Source organism: Molossus molossus, unplaced genomic scaffold (assembly GCF_014108415.1).
Source record: "Molossus molossus isolate mMolMol1 unplaced genomic scaffold, mMolMol1.p scaffold_m16_p_4, whole genome shotgun sequence".
In the NCBI taxonomy this organism is placed as follows: Eukaryota; Metazoa; Chordata; class Mammalia; order Chiroptera; family Molossidae; genus Molossus; species Molossus molossus.
In genome coordinates, this window is record NW_023425377.1 from 84,839,460 (window position 1) to 84,857,705 (window position 18,246).

The 18,246-nt window shown below is 43.2% G+C and overlaps 1 protein-coding gene across 2 annotated transcripts in view; it reads left to right on the forward strand.

Moving 5' to 3' along the window:
* The window catches only part of MSRA (methionine sulfoxide reductase A), a 385,848-nt gene that overhangs the window by 287,556 nt on the left and 80,046 nt on the right, over nucleotides 1–18,246 (forward strand). For both annotated transcript variants that reach the window (XM_036241934.1, XM_036241933.1), the window contains exon 5: nucleotides 5,353–5,459. In XM_036241934.1, coding sequence (XP_036097827.1) covers nucleotides 5,353–5,459 — 107 coding nt within the window. The remainder of the gene's footprint in view (nucleotides 1–5,352; nucleotides 5,460–18,246) is intronic.

An 18,246-nucleotide genomic window follows, 5' to 3' on the forward strand; every position in this document is an offset into this window, starting at 1 on the left:
ATTTACCTGTGTGACCCCTGCTGTGTGAATAGCTGAGAGATTAATATAAATAATGCTTTACAAGGGAAAAAATGGTTATTCTTAGAATATCTTGTGTGATGTCATTTGTTATTTTTATTTCAAAAGTAGTTCTGAAATGTTCTAAGATTATTAAAAGTTGTATAAATAAAAGTATTCAACATCTACAAAAATTCTTTACAGTCTACAAAGTGTTTGCAGGTTTTATCTTATTTATTCACAACAAACCCATAAATTAGGCCTTTATAATTCCTGTTTTACAAAGGAGGTTTGAGGCTCAGAAAGATTAGGTAATTTGCATTAAGCATGTCAGTGGCAGAGTCAGACTTAAAAACAAGATCTTATAGCTCTAAGTCCTAGGCTTCTTACAAGAGATTTAGTAAACAGGTTTTCCTCACATGTGAATGACTGTTTTGCATTCACAGCATAAGCCAATGGAGGTTGAAAGAACTGGTGAAAAGTTTAATGATGCTAAACATCTGTAAATGCAATGTATTAAAAATAACAAGAACAGAAAATCCATAGTTCTGTGGGATTTTCAGTCTGTTGAGCATTAAATCATATTTCCCAATGAACCATTCTGCTTCCAAATTTCAAACTCCTATCCATTTAATAAGCCCCTTCATCAGTGAAATAAAAGGTACGTGCATAGGAATTAACCAAACACACACACAAGTATGTGAATATGTGTATGGTTTTGTTTTAAGATACTATACCTTCTCCTTGGGATAAATGTTGGTGGGGAATCAATGGCATTAATATTTTTATTCATGAGTAGACCAGAGAGAGTTATATCTTGTCCAGTATCACCTAAGATTCAAGGAATCTGAATAAAGGCTTTGATGTTTTCTCTCCACCCCCTACTGCAGGTATTTCTTTAGCAGTTTCTTATCTTCTCTCCTGGACAGACAGGGGTTTAGCCAGAGTGACCAGGAGGACAGTGTGTATTGTTTCTAACATGGGGAGCTTTTAGTTTCACTAGAATATCCAAGAAGGGTCAGTAGGTCAGGGCTGTAAATTCAGGTTGTAAAGACTTCTGCCTGTAGGTGGTAGCTGTAACTGTGTGAATAACTTCCATCTTCTCATTGGTTGAATGGTCAGTTTGGGGCATGCAAAGGGGAAGGTGCAGGGAGTCTGGAGCAGAGCTGTGGATAGTGCCCACAATATTACTTCTCTTTAAAGCTGCCCAGAGTGAGTTGGGGATGCCCCAAGTCTGCATAGAGAAGACAAGGAAAATAGTGATGGGAGCTGTATCAGTATTGTGTTACAGTTAACAGATGATCAAGTTAGAATTTAAATCAAGGGATTATGGCTTCAGGGAAGGGTCCATAAATCCATGTCCTGGAATGCAGCAGTAGTATAACCACTCATTACATCAATAATACCTAGTTTTGATAGAAATGCATTATCTTGAAAAATGCCATTGCTGTTTTGATAGGGATTGCATCAAATCTATAGATTCCTTTGGTTAGTATGGACATTTTAACAATGTTAATACTTCCAATCCATGAGTATGGTATTCTCTTCCATTTATTTGTATCTTCTTCAGTTTCCTCCTTTAATGTCTTATTGTTTTTTGAGTACAGGTATTTTACCTCCTTGGTTAAATTTATTCCTAGGTATTTTATTCAATGGATAAGGAGGATGTGCTACATATATACAATGGAATATTACTTGGCCATAAAAAGAATGAAATCTTGCCATTTGCAGCAACATGTATGGTAGAAGGTATTATGCTAAATAAAATAAGTCAGATGAAGAAAGACAAATATCATATGATTTCACTTATATGTGAAATCTAAAAACAAAAACCATGAACAAACAAATTTATAGATACAAAGAACAAACTGATAGTCATCAGATGAAAGGGGTGTTGGGGGTTGTTAGGCAGAAAGGGTGAAGGGATTAAGAATTATAAATTGCCAGTTACAAAAATGGTTGTGGGGATGTAAAGTGGAGCATAATAAATATAGTCAGTGATATTGTAATAACTATGTATGGTGCCAGATTGGTACTGGACTTATTGGGGTGATCACTTTGTAAGATATATAAATGTCTAATCGTTATGTTGTATACCCAAAACTAATATACTATTACATGTCAGTTATAACTGAAAAATAAAATTTAAGCAATACTTTCAACAATAAAGATACATTTATAAGAAAAAATAATCTAAAAAAAGACCAAAGAAAAGAAATGCATTATCTGACATTCTTGCCTTGAATGACAGTCATGTATATTTTTTCTTCCCAACCACACAATTTTGTAAGATCTTCCAGATGTTTCTACCCCTTAGGTTGTCATGTCAGTACAAGAGAAGCTCTAAATAGCTTAAGGGTTTCATTATGCACTCTATCTATCAGATTATTTGTGAAAATATGATTAGTGAAAGAGCCCATTATTATGCCATTTCCTTGGAATAATTCTTCATTATTCCCATTTTGTTTGATGAAAAGCTGGTATTTATCCATAAGCAACAATTTCTCATGATCCTATGACAATTCAAAGACCTTCAACCAAACACAGATATTTATTGTCTTCAGTGTACAAGACATAAGACATCTTAGCAACATTTGTTGAAAATAGAAATGTCACACCTGCAGAGTCTCTTTCACTCACATACTAATTTGTCTTTTAAAAGAAAGAAAGCTCACATAGCTTTAAACAACTCTCCACCGAGACCCTGCTTTTCTGCATCTTGAATGGGGAGGGGGTCGGATTTTAGCAAAAATCAGCCATCCAGCAATCTTTTTTCTTCCTGGAGAATAATGTTACTACTATCAAGTCTTGATGCACGAAAGTATGGGAAGCAGTCATGCAAGCAAAGCTCTCCTCGTAAGTGAAGGAGGGAAAACTGAAGAAGGCAAAGTGAAAAGGTCGCCTGGGTGCCATTCTGGAATGTGAATGTATCCAGTCTCTTCGATTCCCCCTGAATGTGAGCTCTGAGGAGGGAGGGTCTGCTTTCATTCAGTGCTGCATCCTCAGCATCTGGAAGAGTACTTGGTACATATCAGGTGCTTAAAAAATAATACTTACGCCCTGGCCGGTTTGGCTCAGCGGTTAGAGCGTCGGCCTGTGGTCCCGAGAGACCCGGGTTCGGTTCCCGCTAAGGGCATGTACCTCGGTTGCAGTTTGTCCCCGGCCCTGGTTGGTTGTGCGGGTGGCAGCCACTCGATGTGTCCCTTCACATCGATGTTTCTCTTTCTCTCTTCCTCTCTCCCCCTCCCACTCTACCTGAACAAAAAATAGAAAAATGTCCTCAGGTGAGGATAAAAAAAAATAATAATAATACACTCTAATCATGCTTATATAGTATGCACTATAAGTAATATTTATACTGTAATAGTACTTATATATTGTATACTATAATAATAATAATATAAGAATGCTTATGTGAATATATAACTTACACTGAAATGAAGTAGATGTTTTAATTTGGTAGTTGTTTATTAGAAGGATGAGATGGTTTATTTTTTATCATGTATTATTAATATTTTTGTGTCATTACTGGCTCTTTTAGCCACTAATTAGTTCCTGGTCCCCATGTGACCTTTGTACAGCGAGGAAAGGATGGGAGGTGTGAGAGTGAGATTGTAAGAAGCCAGCTGCTCTGGGGGTGTGGGCAAGTAGGCGTCAGAACCCCCCACACACACACACACATGCACCTGTATGCCATAGATAGCCCAGGGCTTGACCCTAAATCCTACGGTTTTGTTACCATTTAACCTTCTGTTTTTGGCCTGAAGTTTCGATCATGAATTCTAGCTTGCCCACCCATTAACTGCCATAGTGAGCCTTCGGCGTCCTCAGCTACTGCGCTTACCTGTAAGAGCAAACGTATCAGCTCATTTGTGGCTTTTTCCTATAGCTCCTAAGAACGATTATTTCATTTACATTCGATTTTACATTGAGATTTACCAAGTAAATGTGACAAAGCCCTCAGTATTGACCGCAGGGCCTTGGATCACAAGGTATGCACGCATGTATTCTTCCTGTGACAAATGTTTGTGCAAGTCCGTCCATCTGGCTGGTGCTACCCCAGGCACTGCGGCGGTAAAGCTCTCCCTCTGGACAGCTCGCAGAGGAGAAAGGGGACAATCACATGATACCAGTGCAGCGTGATGCACCTGCAAGGGAGGGACCTGCAAGGCCCGATGGAGCCCCAAGGAGCGGTGACTGTCATAGCCAGGAGGCACAATCAGGGAAGGCTTTCCAGAGAGAAGATGCGTGAACTGTCTTAAAGGTTGAAAAGGAGTCCTGTGAAAAGTGTGTGCATGACATGTTGGGGTGGAGGGAGCATTGTCAACAGCATACCCGCGCAAGGGTGGTTTGGAAGATTCAGGTTTCCCTCACCACAGTGCTGGAATTAGAAATGTTGCTGACAGATCATAAAGGAATCGTGAAAATATCTGGGCACACACTAAAGCTTTGCTACCCCAAGTTCGCTCTGGTGGCCCCACGCCACCCACGAGCAATTAAGAAATGCAGAATTTCAGGCTCACCCCAGACCTGTGGAGTCAGAACCTGCATTTTGACAACATTCCCAGGTGATACGTGTGGGCATCAAGCTTGAAATTCGAAGCTGGTTTTCTTTGGAAGGTTGAATCTTCTGTAGGAGTTTTGGGACACTTGTTAGACTGATTCTTGAATGATGCAGTAAACATAAGTGAAGTTCATTTTGACAACAGTATAGAGATCAATAGGCGATCTATATTAGGCCTGTGGCTGTTTAGCTTTGGGAACTAAATTACTCAGTTAGAAATTGACCACCATCTACACCCTAGCTGCTGTGACGGGGTGGAAAGTGCACTAGACAACATTACGTCCCAGGGTTTTTTCTTAATTGGGTGTGTGATCTTAGGCAAACACTTTAAACCCACTGAGCACAGTTACTGTTTCACTTACAGGCATCTCTCAATGCCAGGCAGAACTCCAGGCCCTGGCATGTGCGTCATCACATTTTCTTACCTGCCAAGTGAGGGGCAACAGTACCTGCCATAGAAGGTGTCTCATTCGGATCCAAAGAAATAATGTGTATCACTGCGCTTTGCAAGTGATACATGGACTGGGTTACGATTTAAACATCTGCACAGGAAAATACATAATTATAGAGCATCTACTATGATGCAAGGGCTGTGATAAATTTACCCAAGTTCAGAGATATTTGTTATCATTGAAATAGGCAAAGCAAGACAGGTACATTTCATGCTCATTTAAGGAGAGAGATGTCAAGATAAAATGAAAAGCACTAAGGACATTAGCCACAGAGAACGTGTGATACTGGCCTCGCCATCCAGTGCCCCCAGTAATCCTCTCCACTTTCCACTTCCCCAGGCATGCGCCAAGGCAATGACCACGGCTCTCAGTACCGCTCAGCCATCTATCCGACCTCCACCACGCACATGGAGGCGGCCCTGCGATCCAAAGAGGACTACCAGAAGGTAAGGCCCCCTGTCGCTCCTGGCCTCCTTCCGCAGCCCCGCCATCTGCCCCTGCCAGGTAGGGCCCTACCTGTGGAGGGAGAGTCTGGTTCTTCTCACCTGGCACTGGATTCCATTTGCACATTTTTTGGAAATTTCTATCAGCCTCTTGGAATTTAGCCATTCTGCTCCATGAATGTGCTAAATGAGATTATAATCATAGGCCCTTACACATCTTTCTTTAAAATCAACATATAGTCTTTCTCCCTCTTTGTCCTTCTCTGCCTCTCTCTCTGAAGTTCCTTTCTCTTTTGTCTTCCTGTTTGCTCAGACTGCCGTTACAAAGTACCACAGACTGGGGGCTTGAACAGCAAAGTTTATTGTCTCACGGTACTGGAGGCTGGAAGTCCGAGATCGAGGTGTCTGCAGGGTTGGCTCCCGCTGGGGCTCTGAGGGAGAAACGGCTCCGGGCCCCGCCCCTTGGCTTGTAGATGGTCCTTTTCTCCCGTCTCTTCACATTCGACCTATAAGGCTCTCCGTCTTGCTTGTAACAGTAGATTGAATTACCATAAAAAAAGACTTCTGAGAAATATGGAATTCCATCATAAAATAATTATTTTCATTATTAACTTGTATTGTATTTTTAAAATCTCCTCCAATAGAGATTTAGTTCTTTTAAAAATGAGTTGCTTTGCCCAGCCAGTGTGGCTCAGTGGATTGAGTGTCGTCCCATGGACTGAGAGGTCCCTGTTTGATTCCCGGTCAGGGCACATGCCATGGTTTCCGGTTCAATCTCCAGTGGGGCTGTGCTGGATGCAGCCAGTCGATGTTCTCTCTCATCGATGTTTCTCTCTCTCCCCCTTCCTCTCTCTCTAAAAAAAAAAAAATTCTGTGGTCTCTGGCCATGTGTAATCCCCTCTTCTTGAGTATGGGCTAGATTTCATGACTCACTTCTACTGAATGACAAAAGAGATGGGATATTACTTGTGAGATGAGTTTATTAAAGGTTGTGACTTCTGCCCTGGCCTGTTTGGCTCAGCGGTTGGAACGTCGGCTCGCGGTCTGGAGAGACCCAGGTTTGGTTCCTGGTAAGGGCATGTACCTCGGTTGCAGTTTGTCCCCTGCCCCGGTTGGGGTTGTGTGGACACAACTCGATGTGTCCCTTTCATGTCAATGTTTCTCTCTCTCTCTCTTCCTCCCTCTCTCCCTCTCGCTCTATGAATGCAAAAAATATCCTCAGGTAAGGATTAAAAAAAGAAGATTGTGACTTCCATCTAGGGGGCCCTTTCTTGCTCACTGTCTCTTGGATCACTTGCCCAGGGGCCAACCGACAGCCATATTGTCAGGGAGCCCTTTGTAGAGGCTCATGAGGCAAGGGATGAAGGCCTCCGCGAGCCACTTGAGCGAGCTGGGAAGCCCCTTAACCTCCGTCAGGCCTTCAGATGAGATTGTAGCCCGGTTGACAGTTTGCATCCTCACGTAAGACCTCAAGCCAGAGGCACCTAACTAAGTTGTGCTGTAGAAACCACGAGATCATAAATGCTTGTTATTCTAAGCTGGTAAGTTTTGGAGTAATTTGAGTATGTGTATATACTAAAAAAACTTTCATTATACCTTATTCTTTCGCATATCCCTTTCCATTGTGACTTTTCTGATAATGGTGGGCTTACCTGGACATGTGTGGTGGCAGTTAGACATGTGGCCTGTAGCATCAAATTGCCATGATTTGTATGTCAGCTGAGTCATTTTTTATCAAGTGCCTAACAGTGAGATGCCCCATGTCACATTTACTCAAGCTAACCTGGAAGGATGAGAGACCTCATTGTTATCCCCTTATTTTAGATGCCCGACGTCATAAGGTTAAGTTGGTAGAGTAACCGGAATTAGAAAAATCAGACTAGATACAGAGATGAGTTGGGCTATTACAGGACTCCAGGCCAGAAATGATGGGAGCTTTATCCAGGATGGTCAAAGTATAAACGGAATGAAGGGATATTTAGGAAGTAGAGCTCATAGAACTTGGAACTGATTGGGAGTGGAGAGGGAGGAGTCCCAGAACGACATACCCATTTCTGGATAGTGATGACTTGTGTAATGGTATGGAGAAGCAGAGGCAGGTTTGTGGGGAGGCTAAGTGAAGTTTGGAATTGTGGAGTTTGAGCTGCCCATGCTATGGGCATCCAGTGGTTGCTGGGAGATGTGGGCTGTTCCTACCTTGCAGGGAGGGTGGTTATGACTATTAACTGGGTTCATGCTTGTAAAGTGCAGGGCTTAGCACATACTAAGTACTCAACAAATAGCAGCCCTTATTATTATTATTGCGAGTTGACTTATACTTGGTGAATGTAACCCAAGTTGCTGATAGAAGCACTTAGGAAAAGTGACAAGAGATGAGAGGAGAAGGCCTAGGCCTGAAGAACGTTTTAGAGATGGGTGGGGACATGTCTACACCAGGCAGGACCTTGTTCTAGGTTCGGAGGAGCGTCGGCCCCAGGCAAGAACTTAAAAAATTAGTTCTAATTAATTATATTTAATTATAAAGGCAATATTAGTAGTTAATACTTAGAGTTACCTATGATTAATGTTATATATAAATTGCCTGTTGTAATGATTCACAGCCCTGTGATACAGTAATACTAAGGCACTCTGGAAGGATATTAATTTCCCTCCTGAATATGTCAACATGAGATGGTATTTTGGTGTTCACAATGAAAATTTTAAGTGCAAAGGTCAGTGCCTTCTATGCGATGATGAAGAGGCTGACTTATACCTAATTTTATGGTTTTTACCCCAATATACTTTCTTACCCTTAGCTTTGAATGGAACGCACATCGATCTTAGCAGTTGATAGTTATATGTAATAAAATTTAGATATTACGTATTAATTCACGGTTTTAATAATTTCTCTATTATTTTTTGAGATTTGGAGACTTCTAATCTTATATTCTAGATGGTTGTTCTAACCAAATGCTTTTGGGTGTTCTGTACAGGGAATTAAATACATACATTCATATACATATATACTTTTTTGGCTGGTTTTTAAAAGTAGGGTCTTTTTGCATAAATATTGGGGTTGCCTGTGCCCCCAACACTAGATATGCATTGCTGTTAACGTAATTACATATAACTGCATTATCATCAACTCAGAGAACAAATACTGTCCCATCTCTTTTGTTTTATCTCGTAAATAAAACTAGCCTCGGACCCCACCGGAGGCAGGGGGCATAGCAGTCTGGCTCTCTGGCTGGGAGACTCAAGATTCCAAGCCTTGCACTCCTGTGTTGGCTTATTGCCAGGACAGGGGACGGCCACGAAGCACAGGCCCTTGAGGCCATCAGACGTGCTGCCCCCAGGAACTGCCCTCTCCTTTGCCTGTCTGGAGAGACACACGGCGTGAGGGTCACTAGTCTCTTCAGGCACCACCGGGAGGAGCTGAGTACTGAAAGCCGTAGCCCTGGGACCCCCGCTTGAGCTCAGTCAGGTGCAGAAGGCTCTTCCATCCCCCACACCGCCACTGCCCAGGGGGCCCCCACCCAGAAGCCCTGGCTCGGGAGTTATCCTCCCGTTCTCCCTTGTACACGAGGAACTGCCCCCCCCCCCCCTTTTACATCTGCATCATGAGGGATCAAATCATTTTCCTGTTCAGGAAGAGAAGAACAAAGCGTCTAACTGTGTCACCGCCCCTGGGAGCAGGAGGGCTAACTGCACCAGCACGTGGGTGACCACTGGGAGTTTTACCTTAGTCTGGGTGTCATGGAGAGCAGAGCCCAGGACAAAGGCTGTGTGTGAAGACTTACGGGGGCATGCGGTGCCGTGGAGCAGCAGTGCAGGGGAGGGGAGTGGACAAGGAAAGGGGGGGGCACCAATACACGTTGTGCCCTGTTACTGCTATTGGTAACTGGTTGTTTGGTCCTCATGAAATGACCAGTCATTCTGGGGGAAGGGAAGCATATGTCCATGGGATACCATCTCCTGTGGATTCATGCTGCACTTCTGGGTTGCACATGAGTGGGCTCAGGATACTGTGTCCCCAGGGCAGGAGAAGGGAGCTGAGAGGCACATGGCATGGGGGTGAGGTGAGGTGCTGTAGGGTTGTGCCTTCATGAAGCTAATTAGAGTCCATGCAGCGCTGGGCACTGAGGTGGGGAGAGGAGAAAGGTGAAGCCCAGAGGACCTGAGCTGGTGCACGAGAGGTAGCCGGTAAGACGAGCTACAAGGGGTCCTTTACCCAGTTCAGGCCAGGCAGCTGACCACAGTGTCTCAGGGGTGGTTTGCCATGCTTCAGTGACTTTCTGGCATATCTGTTAGAGCAGAGAAAGAGAGACACAAGTTTAATTTCCAGCAGGAATCCTGCTACAATTATATAGTTATGTAATATAGTTATATATGTAGTTTATGTAATATATGTATATATAGTATATATGTAGCTAAATAACGATGATAACAATAGAACAGCAACATGCTAATCACTGTGTAAAGCACTTTATATAACTGAGTCATTTTTATATTTCTGACTATATGTATCTATACGTATACATAGATAATATGGGTATGTTTAGCTTGATACAAGATAAGATATGTATGTATCTTATCTTTATGGAAAATTGCATTTGTTCATGTATCTCTTACTTCTGATATTGAAACTCTTATAGGTTTCTAACTAGCTGTCCATGCAATTGTTGTAATTGATAATGTACACACCAAAAAAAGAAAGAAATCAATAATCCGCAAATGCCTATGAGAGGTGACACAATTAGCTCTTACACCGTAAAGAAGTTGATCTGTGCGTTGACATTTACCTTAAAAAGGAATATGGTTTCTAACGATTGCAGAGTAGGGAGAGTCTCGGACATCTCCAGCTGCCCGAACAGGGGAGTGAAGGATGTGAGGAAGCTGAGGAGAGGAACTGGCCTGCCTGTGTTTTCTGTCTAGGGAAACCTGAACAAATTCCCGAAACAACAGTCTTTAATAGCAAGAGTCATTTCTGGACAACACCAGATTAGGGTGTAGGACACTGTAATCATCGTAAACATTTAGGTTTCTTTCTAAGAGTGGGGAGATTCTGCAGATGACTCCTTCCATGCCTTTTATATCTACGCAGGATTTTCCGCTGTAAGAGTGGACATTTCTGGCCCTGTCACTACATTCTGGGAATTCATTTTATTTGAGCCCTGGTGGGACCCCCTATGTCCTGACTATAACATTGACTTACGTACTAATTTAATAGTCTTCGCTAGTTTGCCCCCCAGTGACCTCCCAGTAACCAGCGTCTTCAGCAACTCCTTTATACGTGAAGTTTAGAGTGACAGTATTGCTTAGCACGGAGCAGCCATTTGAACATAAAATTGGCTGATTTTATCACAGGGACCAATTGTTGAGCTAATTAGATGTGCAGTACTGCTGATGAGCCAGAAACTCAAAGTGATTTTCCATCTAAACTGTGGTTTTGTGCAAAGTTGACTGTGCCGTAGATACCAACAAGCCTAGGAAAGGAAAAATGGCCTAAGAAGTTTGCTAGTTTCTATTGCAAGTAGAGGAACTGGAGAGGGTCAGGGTGAAGGTGAACTTGACACCGTTTCACTGACCTAGAAAGTGCTGGGTTCTGCCCACAGACTTTGACAGCTCTGTCATGTCTTTGATGAGCTGAGGATCGCACAGACTCTGGAGGTGTTCTTGCCTTTGGACCCAGACTTTGTCATCTTTTCTTGACTGTGTTTACGTATTTTTCTCAGAGTTTCATGGTGGAATTATATGCTTATGATATTAATTGGAGGAGATAATCTGATATGTTATTAATTGTTTTTGGATTATCAAATGCAGACAGTTTTCCTGGCAAGTGAACCTGTAATAACAAACATGTTCTCACATTCTACATTGAATCATGGCCTTTTATTTCACATAGGATTTTTACATCCCACAATGTGACTCTTTTTCTTTTAGGAATTAAATAGTTTGATCACTGACATGTTATGTTTCTTCAGATCTGATAGAGAATTAGTAAGTCTGGAGACTGTTCTGGCCACATGGCCTCCCCCATTCCTGGTCTCTCAGAGCTTCATAGACGTTAAGCACAACCTTTCCTCTGGATCACCTTTTTGGGTGAGTGTTAAATTACCCACTATGTGTCAAATATAAAACAGTGTTTACAGTCTGTCTGTGTCAGTCTCTCAGTCTGTTTGCCTATCCACCCACCTATTCATCGATCCATCGATCCATCGATCCATCCATCCATCCATATCTTCAACAGAGCTATAATCTCTATTTATCATATTTTACCTTAAATTTAAATTTCTAGCAGTCTATCATCTGCACTCTATATAATGTCATTTTAAAGAAAATTACCCAAGAGTGAAAGATAAAACCAGTAGGCAAGGATTGGATTACAAGCATTTTTAGAATTGCTTCAGCTTTGATTATTTTATTTTCCCCTAAATTTTGAATGTATTTTATAATTTTGTTCAGCTTTGATTATTTTTAATATGTTTTTATTGATTTTTTTTTTTTTTTTTTTGAGAGAGAGGAAGGGAGAGAGAGATAGAAACATCGATGTGAGAGCGAACCATGGATCAGCTGCCTCCTGCATGCCCCCTACTGGGGATGGACCCCACAACTCAGGCATGTACCCTGACCAGGAATCAAGCCAGGACCTGTCAGTCCATGGGACCACACTCAATCCATTGAGCCACGCTGGCTGGGCCAACTTTGATTATTTAATTTTCTTCCCAAAGCACTCAGATTGAGTCTCCATGCTTTCCAGTTAAGCCTTGAAGAGTTATTAGTTATGATTTGGCTGGTGTGTGTGTGTGTGTGTGTAGATGGAAAGGGGGAGGAGGGAGAAAGACAGCAAGAGACAGCTTTCATTTTCAAACAGCCTACTACCTGTGCTGCCAATTAAGTTTTTGCTTCTTTTTCCAGCATAGTTTAAATGCCATCTCTCTGCCAATGATGCTCAAAATTTATGGTCTAGAACTATTCTCTGGATTCCAGATCCCCAGATTCCACTGCTCACTTGTTATTTCTACGTACTTGTAACATAATATTTCCTAAACTGGAGACTCGATTCCCATCCCACCTCCTGAATCGAGCCCTGCAGCTCCTTCTCCGCCTCACCCATTAACAGCCTTCCCAGCCATCATCTTTGAGCGTGCTCATGCAAAGTCCCTAGGAGTCACCCCTGATTCACCTCCCATTAATAAGATTAACCTAGATTCTACCTCCAAATATATCTCCAGTGTGCTTTCTCTTTCATTTTCATGTTCACTCTCGTAATTCAGGCCACCATTATCTGTTCCTGGACCTCTCTGCCCTCCACCTGCCCACCAAAGGCAGTCAGAGCATCTTCTGAATCGAAGTCCAGCCATTCCTCTTCCTATTCAATGTGTCCATGGCTTCCCCATGACTTTTAGAATAAAATCCAAACTCCCTAGCCCACAAGGTCCCACACTCTCATTTTGCTGTCTTCTCATAAGACATATGTAACTTCTAGCAGAGTGCCGGATTACCTGGGCAAATCTAAGAATTAATGTGCAATTCATGTTCAGATCTTAGAACCTTTGAACAAAGCTCAAGAGACCTGGGGACTCCGGATGAGAACAACAGTCACTCGTGGAAAAATTTTGCAGCTGTGCCACCGTCATAAAGAATGGTTTTATGTTTCTTTGTATTTCCAAGTTAACTCCAGTGTGGACTCGCTGTTGCCTCCGAGAGAGCAAGTTCAGAGGTGTGAGGGATTGCTGCTTTGTTCACGGTGCGTTGTAGACCTGCAGGAGTTAGCTAGTGCATTAACCAGAGGATTCCTCACCCCACAGCCTGTCTTGCAATCTCTCTGGACACAAGAAATTGCTAACCATCATAACGAGAAAACAGTATTTGGTGAGATGAAATCAGCAGTTGGTACATGAAACCACCTTCCTCTCTCCAATTTGCCAAATTTCTGACTTTTTGCCTCCATCATCGTTCCCTGTGGCCGCTGTTACGAACTTCCAAAAACTGGGTGGCTGTAAACAACAGAGATCCATTCCCTTGCAGTTCTGGAGACCAGAAGTCCAAAAGCACTTTCCCTGTGTCAGAATCGAGGTTTCAGCTGGGCTGTGCTCCCTCCAGAGGTCCTCGGGGAGAATTTCTTTCTGGCCTCTCGCAGCTTCTAGCGGCTGGCATCATTTCTTGGCATGTGGCCACATCACTGCAGTCTCTGCCTTGGTGGTCACATGCCTCTTCCTCTTCTATGTCTAATCTCCCTCTGCCTCTCAGGACACACGTGATGGCATTTGGGCCCCACTGGATACCCCAAGATAATCTCCCCCTCTCAGGATCCTTAATGTAATCACATCTGAGAAGTCTTTGCTATATAAAGTAACATTCTCATGTCCTAGGGATTAGGACATGGACATTTGGGGGGTACCGTTATTCAGTCCGCCCTAGGCCCCAGGCTTGGTTTCCAGAGTACTACGGGCACAGGTCCAGCCTCGAATGGGGACAGAAACTGGGAACTCTTCTCTCTTGGGCTGTCAGGAGAGGTGGGCCGTTCACAGGTGGCTTCCTCTCCACCCCAGGGCCACAGCCAGAACGCACTCGGCTCACCAGAGGGGGTGGAACGAGGTCCCTTCTCTCTTGGGCTGTCAGGAGAGGTGGGCCGTTCACAGGTGGCTTCCTCCCAATCCTAGGGCCACAGCCAGAATGCACTCGGCTCACCAGAGGGGGTGGAATGAGGCCCCTTCTCTCTTGGGCTGTCAGGAGAGGTGGGCCGTTCACAGGTGGCTTCCTCTCCACCCCAGGGCCACAGCCAGAACGCACTCGGCTCACCAGAGGGGGTGGAATGAGGTCTCTTCTCTCTTGGGCTCCTTGTCTAGTTTTGAAGGGAAGTAGAAATTTACATAAGCGTGTCCCCTTTCAAACATCTCTACCTTCAGAAAGGACCCAACCTCAGCCCCATACTACTTAACAAAATGAAGGAGCATACCACATATAACAACAGAAAAAAAATCCTAAGAGCTGGATTTGGGAGAAGATCGGGGTGGGGGGGGTGGGGGGTGGAGGATTATGTGTGTGTGTAAGTAAATAATGTTTGAATGGTTTGTAGAATGTGTAAGAACTTAGTCACTATCTGTGAATCCCTGACTTTTCTGGTCTTCATTTTAAGATGATCTAATTGTGGAGAACAAAATTTCCTTGCAGGTTTGTTATAAGAATTAAATGAGATTTTAGCCTGGCTGGTGTGGCTCAGTGGTTGAGCATCAACCTATGTACCAAGAGGTTGCCGGTTCTATTCCTGGTAGGGGCACATACCCTCTGTGGGCCCAATCCCCAGTGGGGGGCATGCAGGAGGCGGCCAATCGATGTTTGATTTCATTGATGTTTCTATCTCTCCCTCTCCCTTCCTCTCTCTCTAAAATCAATAAAGAAAAAAAATTTTAAATGAGATTTTATATATATGTGATATACCACTTATTATGGACTAAATATTTATATATAAAAATACATCATGTAACTACTAGCATACACATACATACTACTACGATGCATTAATTGAAGCAGAGCCCTTTCCATTTTCCAATCCAGAAAGTAGCTTTAATTTTGGCAACTCAATTAAGAAAAATTAAATACACTTAGTAAATATCCAGTTATGTTATACATCACCACAATATAACTGGACTTGATAATTTTCCACCTGGAGGTACAGATCCTTTGTATTTTCTTATAAGCTGAAAATCTCAGTCTATAGGCTGAAAATTCGACAATGTCCCTTCTTCCTCACCTTCCCCCACTTTCCTCAGTAAACTAACGTTAATTACCTTATCAAATAGTATGTACCGATCAGTTGCCAGATTTGCATTGCCGCTGTTTCACACGTAGCTATCTGAAGATGGTCTCACGAACTAGGTTCTAATAAACTGTGCTATACACAGCCGTAAAGGCCACGTGTCACAAAAGCTCTTTCCTGTAGACCATTTCCTTGGGACTGTCCTGACGTCCAGGGAGCTCTTATTCATACTTGTTTTCCCTGAGGCCTGGTACTGTGCTTGGCACCTAGCAGCCTAGCAGCAAATTTATTGACCTGAACTGAAAAGATGTAGCTGGATGAAGAAGGCCACTGTTATCCCTTGTTTTGGACCAAATGTTTATGTTCCCCCTCCCCAATGCTTATGCTGAAGCCCTAAACCCTAATGTGATGGAATTTGGAGGGCTTTGAGAGGTAATAAGGCTTAGCTAAGATCATGAGGGTTATAAGAAGGGGCACCAGAGTGCTCTCTCTCTCCACCTGCTCACAAAGAGGGCGTCATGTAAGCATACAGGGAGATGGTGGCTGTCTACAAGTCATGAAAAAGAGTCTTCACCATAAAATCTACCCTGCTGGCACCTTTATGTGGGATGTCCCAGCCTCCAGAACTGTGACAGATGAATGCCTTTTGTTTTAGGCCTCCAGGCCTGTGGTACTTGGCTATGGCAGCTCAAGCTGACCGGGACACCGTGCAGGGGAGGGGGAGGAAGCCAAGGCCTTGGATGAGAATGCCTGGCTGGAGTCCTGTTCTGCCTTGACTGACTGTGACCTTGGACAAGTCTGTAAAGCTCTAGTTCTTTGTCTATAAAATGGGGAAAATAAAAACAAAATTTTAAAAATAAATCTTAACAGTTTTCAGTGCGTTGTCCCCTATTTTATGAGTGACCCTCACCTTCACATCGGGAGGTAGCTCAGGACCTCTTCTCCTGCCTACCTGTGGAAGGAACTGAAGCTCGAGATGACCCACATAGGACATTTAGAGAGTGAGAGTCATTTGACCAAATTCCGTATGCTGTTCTCACACGCTGTGTGGAGGTACATTGTAATCTGTCAAGCATTTTTTATGAATATCAGGGTTTAATGGGGTAACTCCAGAGAAAAGGCTGTCTGCATCCTGCCTTTCCTGAGGCCCTCAGATTTCAAACCATTGTGAAAGCATAGGACCAGAGGATCTTCCTTTCTGTCGTGAGTGAGAAAATGGCAGGCTATTTGTTTCTTTGTTCACAGGGAAATGGGTAGGTTGCATACTAGAAGCAACCCCTTGCAATCTATTGCATTCTCTATGCTCTGATGTTAAAACCAGTAGGAGCACTAAAAGACTGTTTTTTTTATTTGCATAGTAGGACCCTGAATAGGCATGGGTAAATGTCGGTTGATATTTTGTGATTTGGGGATAAGCCAGTTCCTCTTTTTCATTTTTTAAAAATTTGTGCTATTGTTTAAAGCATGGAGTTATGATTTTTAAATGCCCACAGAAGGGCCCTGAATAATTCATTCAGTTACCTTAGTCAGAGAGAAAAATCCCCCTTTGTATGCCCAGCACTAACGATGAAACTCCCCTCACAGCCCGCTTGTAGCTTCATGGCTAGCATTACAGGTATTGTTATGAACTCTAAATAAGCACTTGTGAAATACATGTTTTAAAAATGCCCATTTCTGGAGTCAGGTATCTCTGTTTCTATGCATGCAGCAATATAGAGGCAAAATCTTTAGCCTTAATGGTTTAGTTGCATCTGGGTGATTATTTTCATTCCCACTTACTACTGTGTGCTAGACTCCCTGTGTATGAGTACAGATTGCCTTTTCTTGCACTGTATTTAGGAATATCTGCATTACCCCTGGGCATTTGTTCATTAATAGGGGGTGGGGAAAGCAAAAGCTTGTAATGATAGACTTTACATATTATTAAACTGTGCATCCACTTTTGGGTCCAAATGAAAAATTTGGTTTATGTTACTGCCCTCTGGTGGTTGTAGCCCGTTGCTGCAGTGGCAGGGAAGCACGGTCCCTGGGGTGGAGTTTGGCCTGCGCCCGCGGCTTCCAGGAGCAGTGTAGACAAGGGCAGTGATGGCCATCAGGCCTTTATTCACATCCACTGCTTTTCACTCAGCACTTTGCCAGCACCTTAGGATTCCACGTACTGGCCAGAACAATGATCGAAGAAAACATTCCTGTGCGGACCAAGGAGACATTTTCATTTTAGTGTAGGTATATATACAAAATAACCCTGACCAACATAGAGTGACATTTTAGTGAAATCAAATTCTCCATGGGCCGCACTCCCACTAATTTTCCAAGGCCAGCATGGGAAAATGCAGTGACGCCCAAGGTGTGGAATACGTATCCCATGTAGTACACAAAATTAGGGTGCATCCAGATAAACCTGTTAAACTTGAATAGTTGTGTTTGTTTCAGTATGTATCAGGAAATATGCAGTGAGTGTTCGAAGGCCACGATTTCATGGATGGTATTGCTTAGGTGAAGACCAGGACACGGTTCCTGCAGGACAGCTGCCATCTCCGCAGCAATGTGCCACTTGCTTGGTGGAGCAAAATCCCCATGGAGGTGGGTAGAGGATTTGGCATAACAGTGCACTGCTACTTGCCTGGGTTTCCTGATTTGTTAGATAGGAGAATCATGGCTACTTCTTAGGCTGTTCTAAGCATTATATGATAATGGTATATAAGTCAGGTGTCTGTCACAGAATTGGCACTCTCATCTCCCCACACCCCAGGACCCTTGTCAGAGCCCACCTTCCTCCATAGCCTCACCCTGCTTAGCTGGCCATGCTCACTGCATCCAACCTATTTTGAGAGCTTCCATGTTTCTTTTCCCTGTTGGTTATAACTGGGACCTCCCCTTGCTTTGCATCCTTTGCGGCACTCCGTGTGGCACTTTGCACAAAGCAAGCACTCTATGAACATTTGTTGGGAGGAATTAAGCATACGTGCAAAATAATTCTCAGCAACATTTTTCCATCCTCGGCACATTCAGTGCATTTCACCCATCGGATTAGGACAGGACCTATAC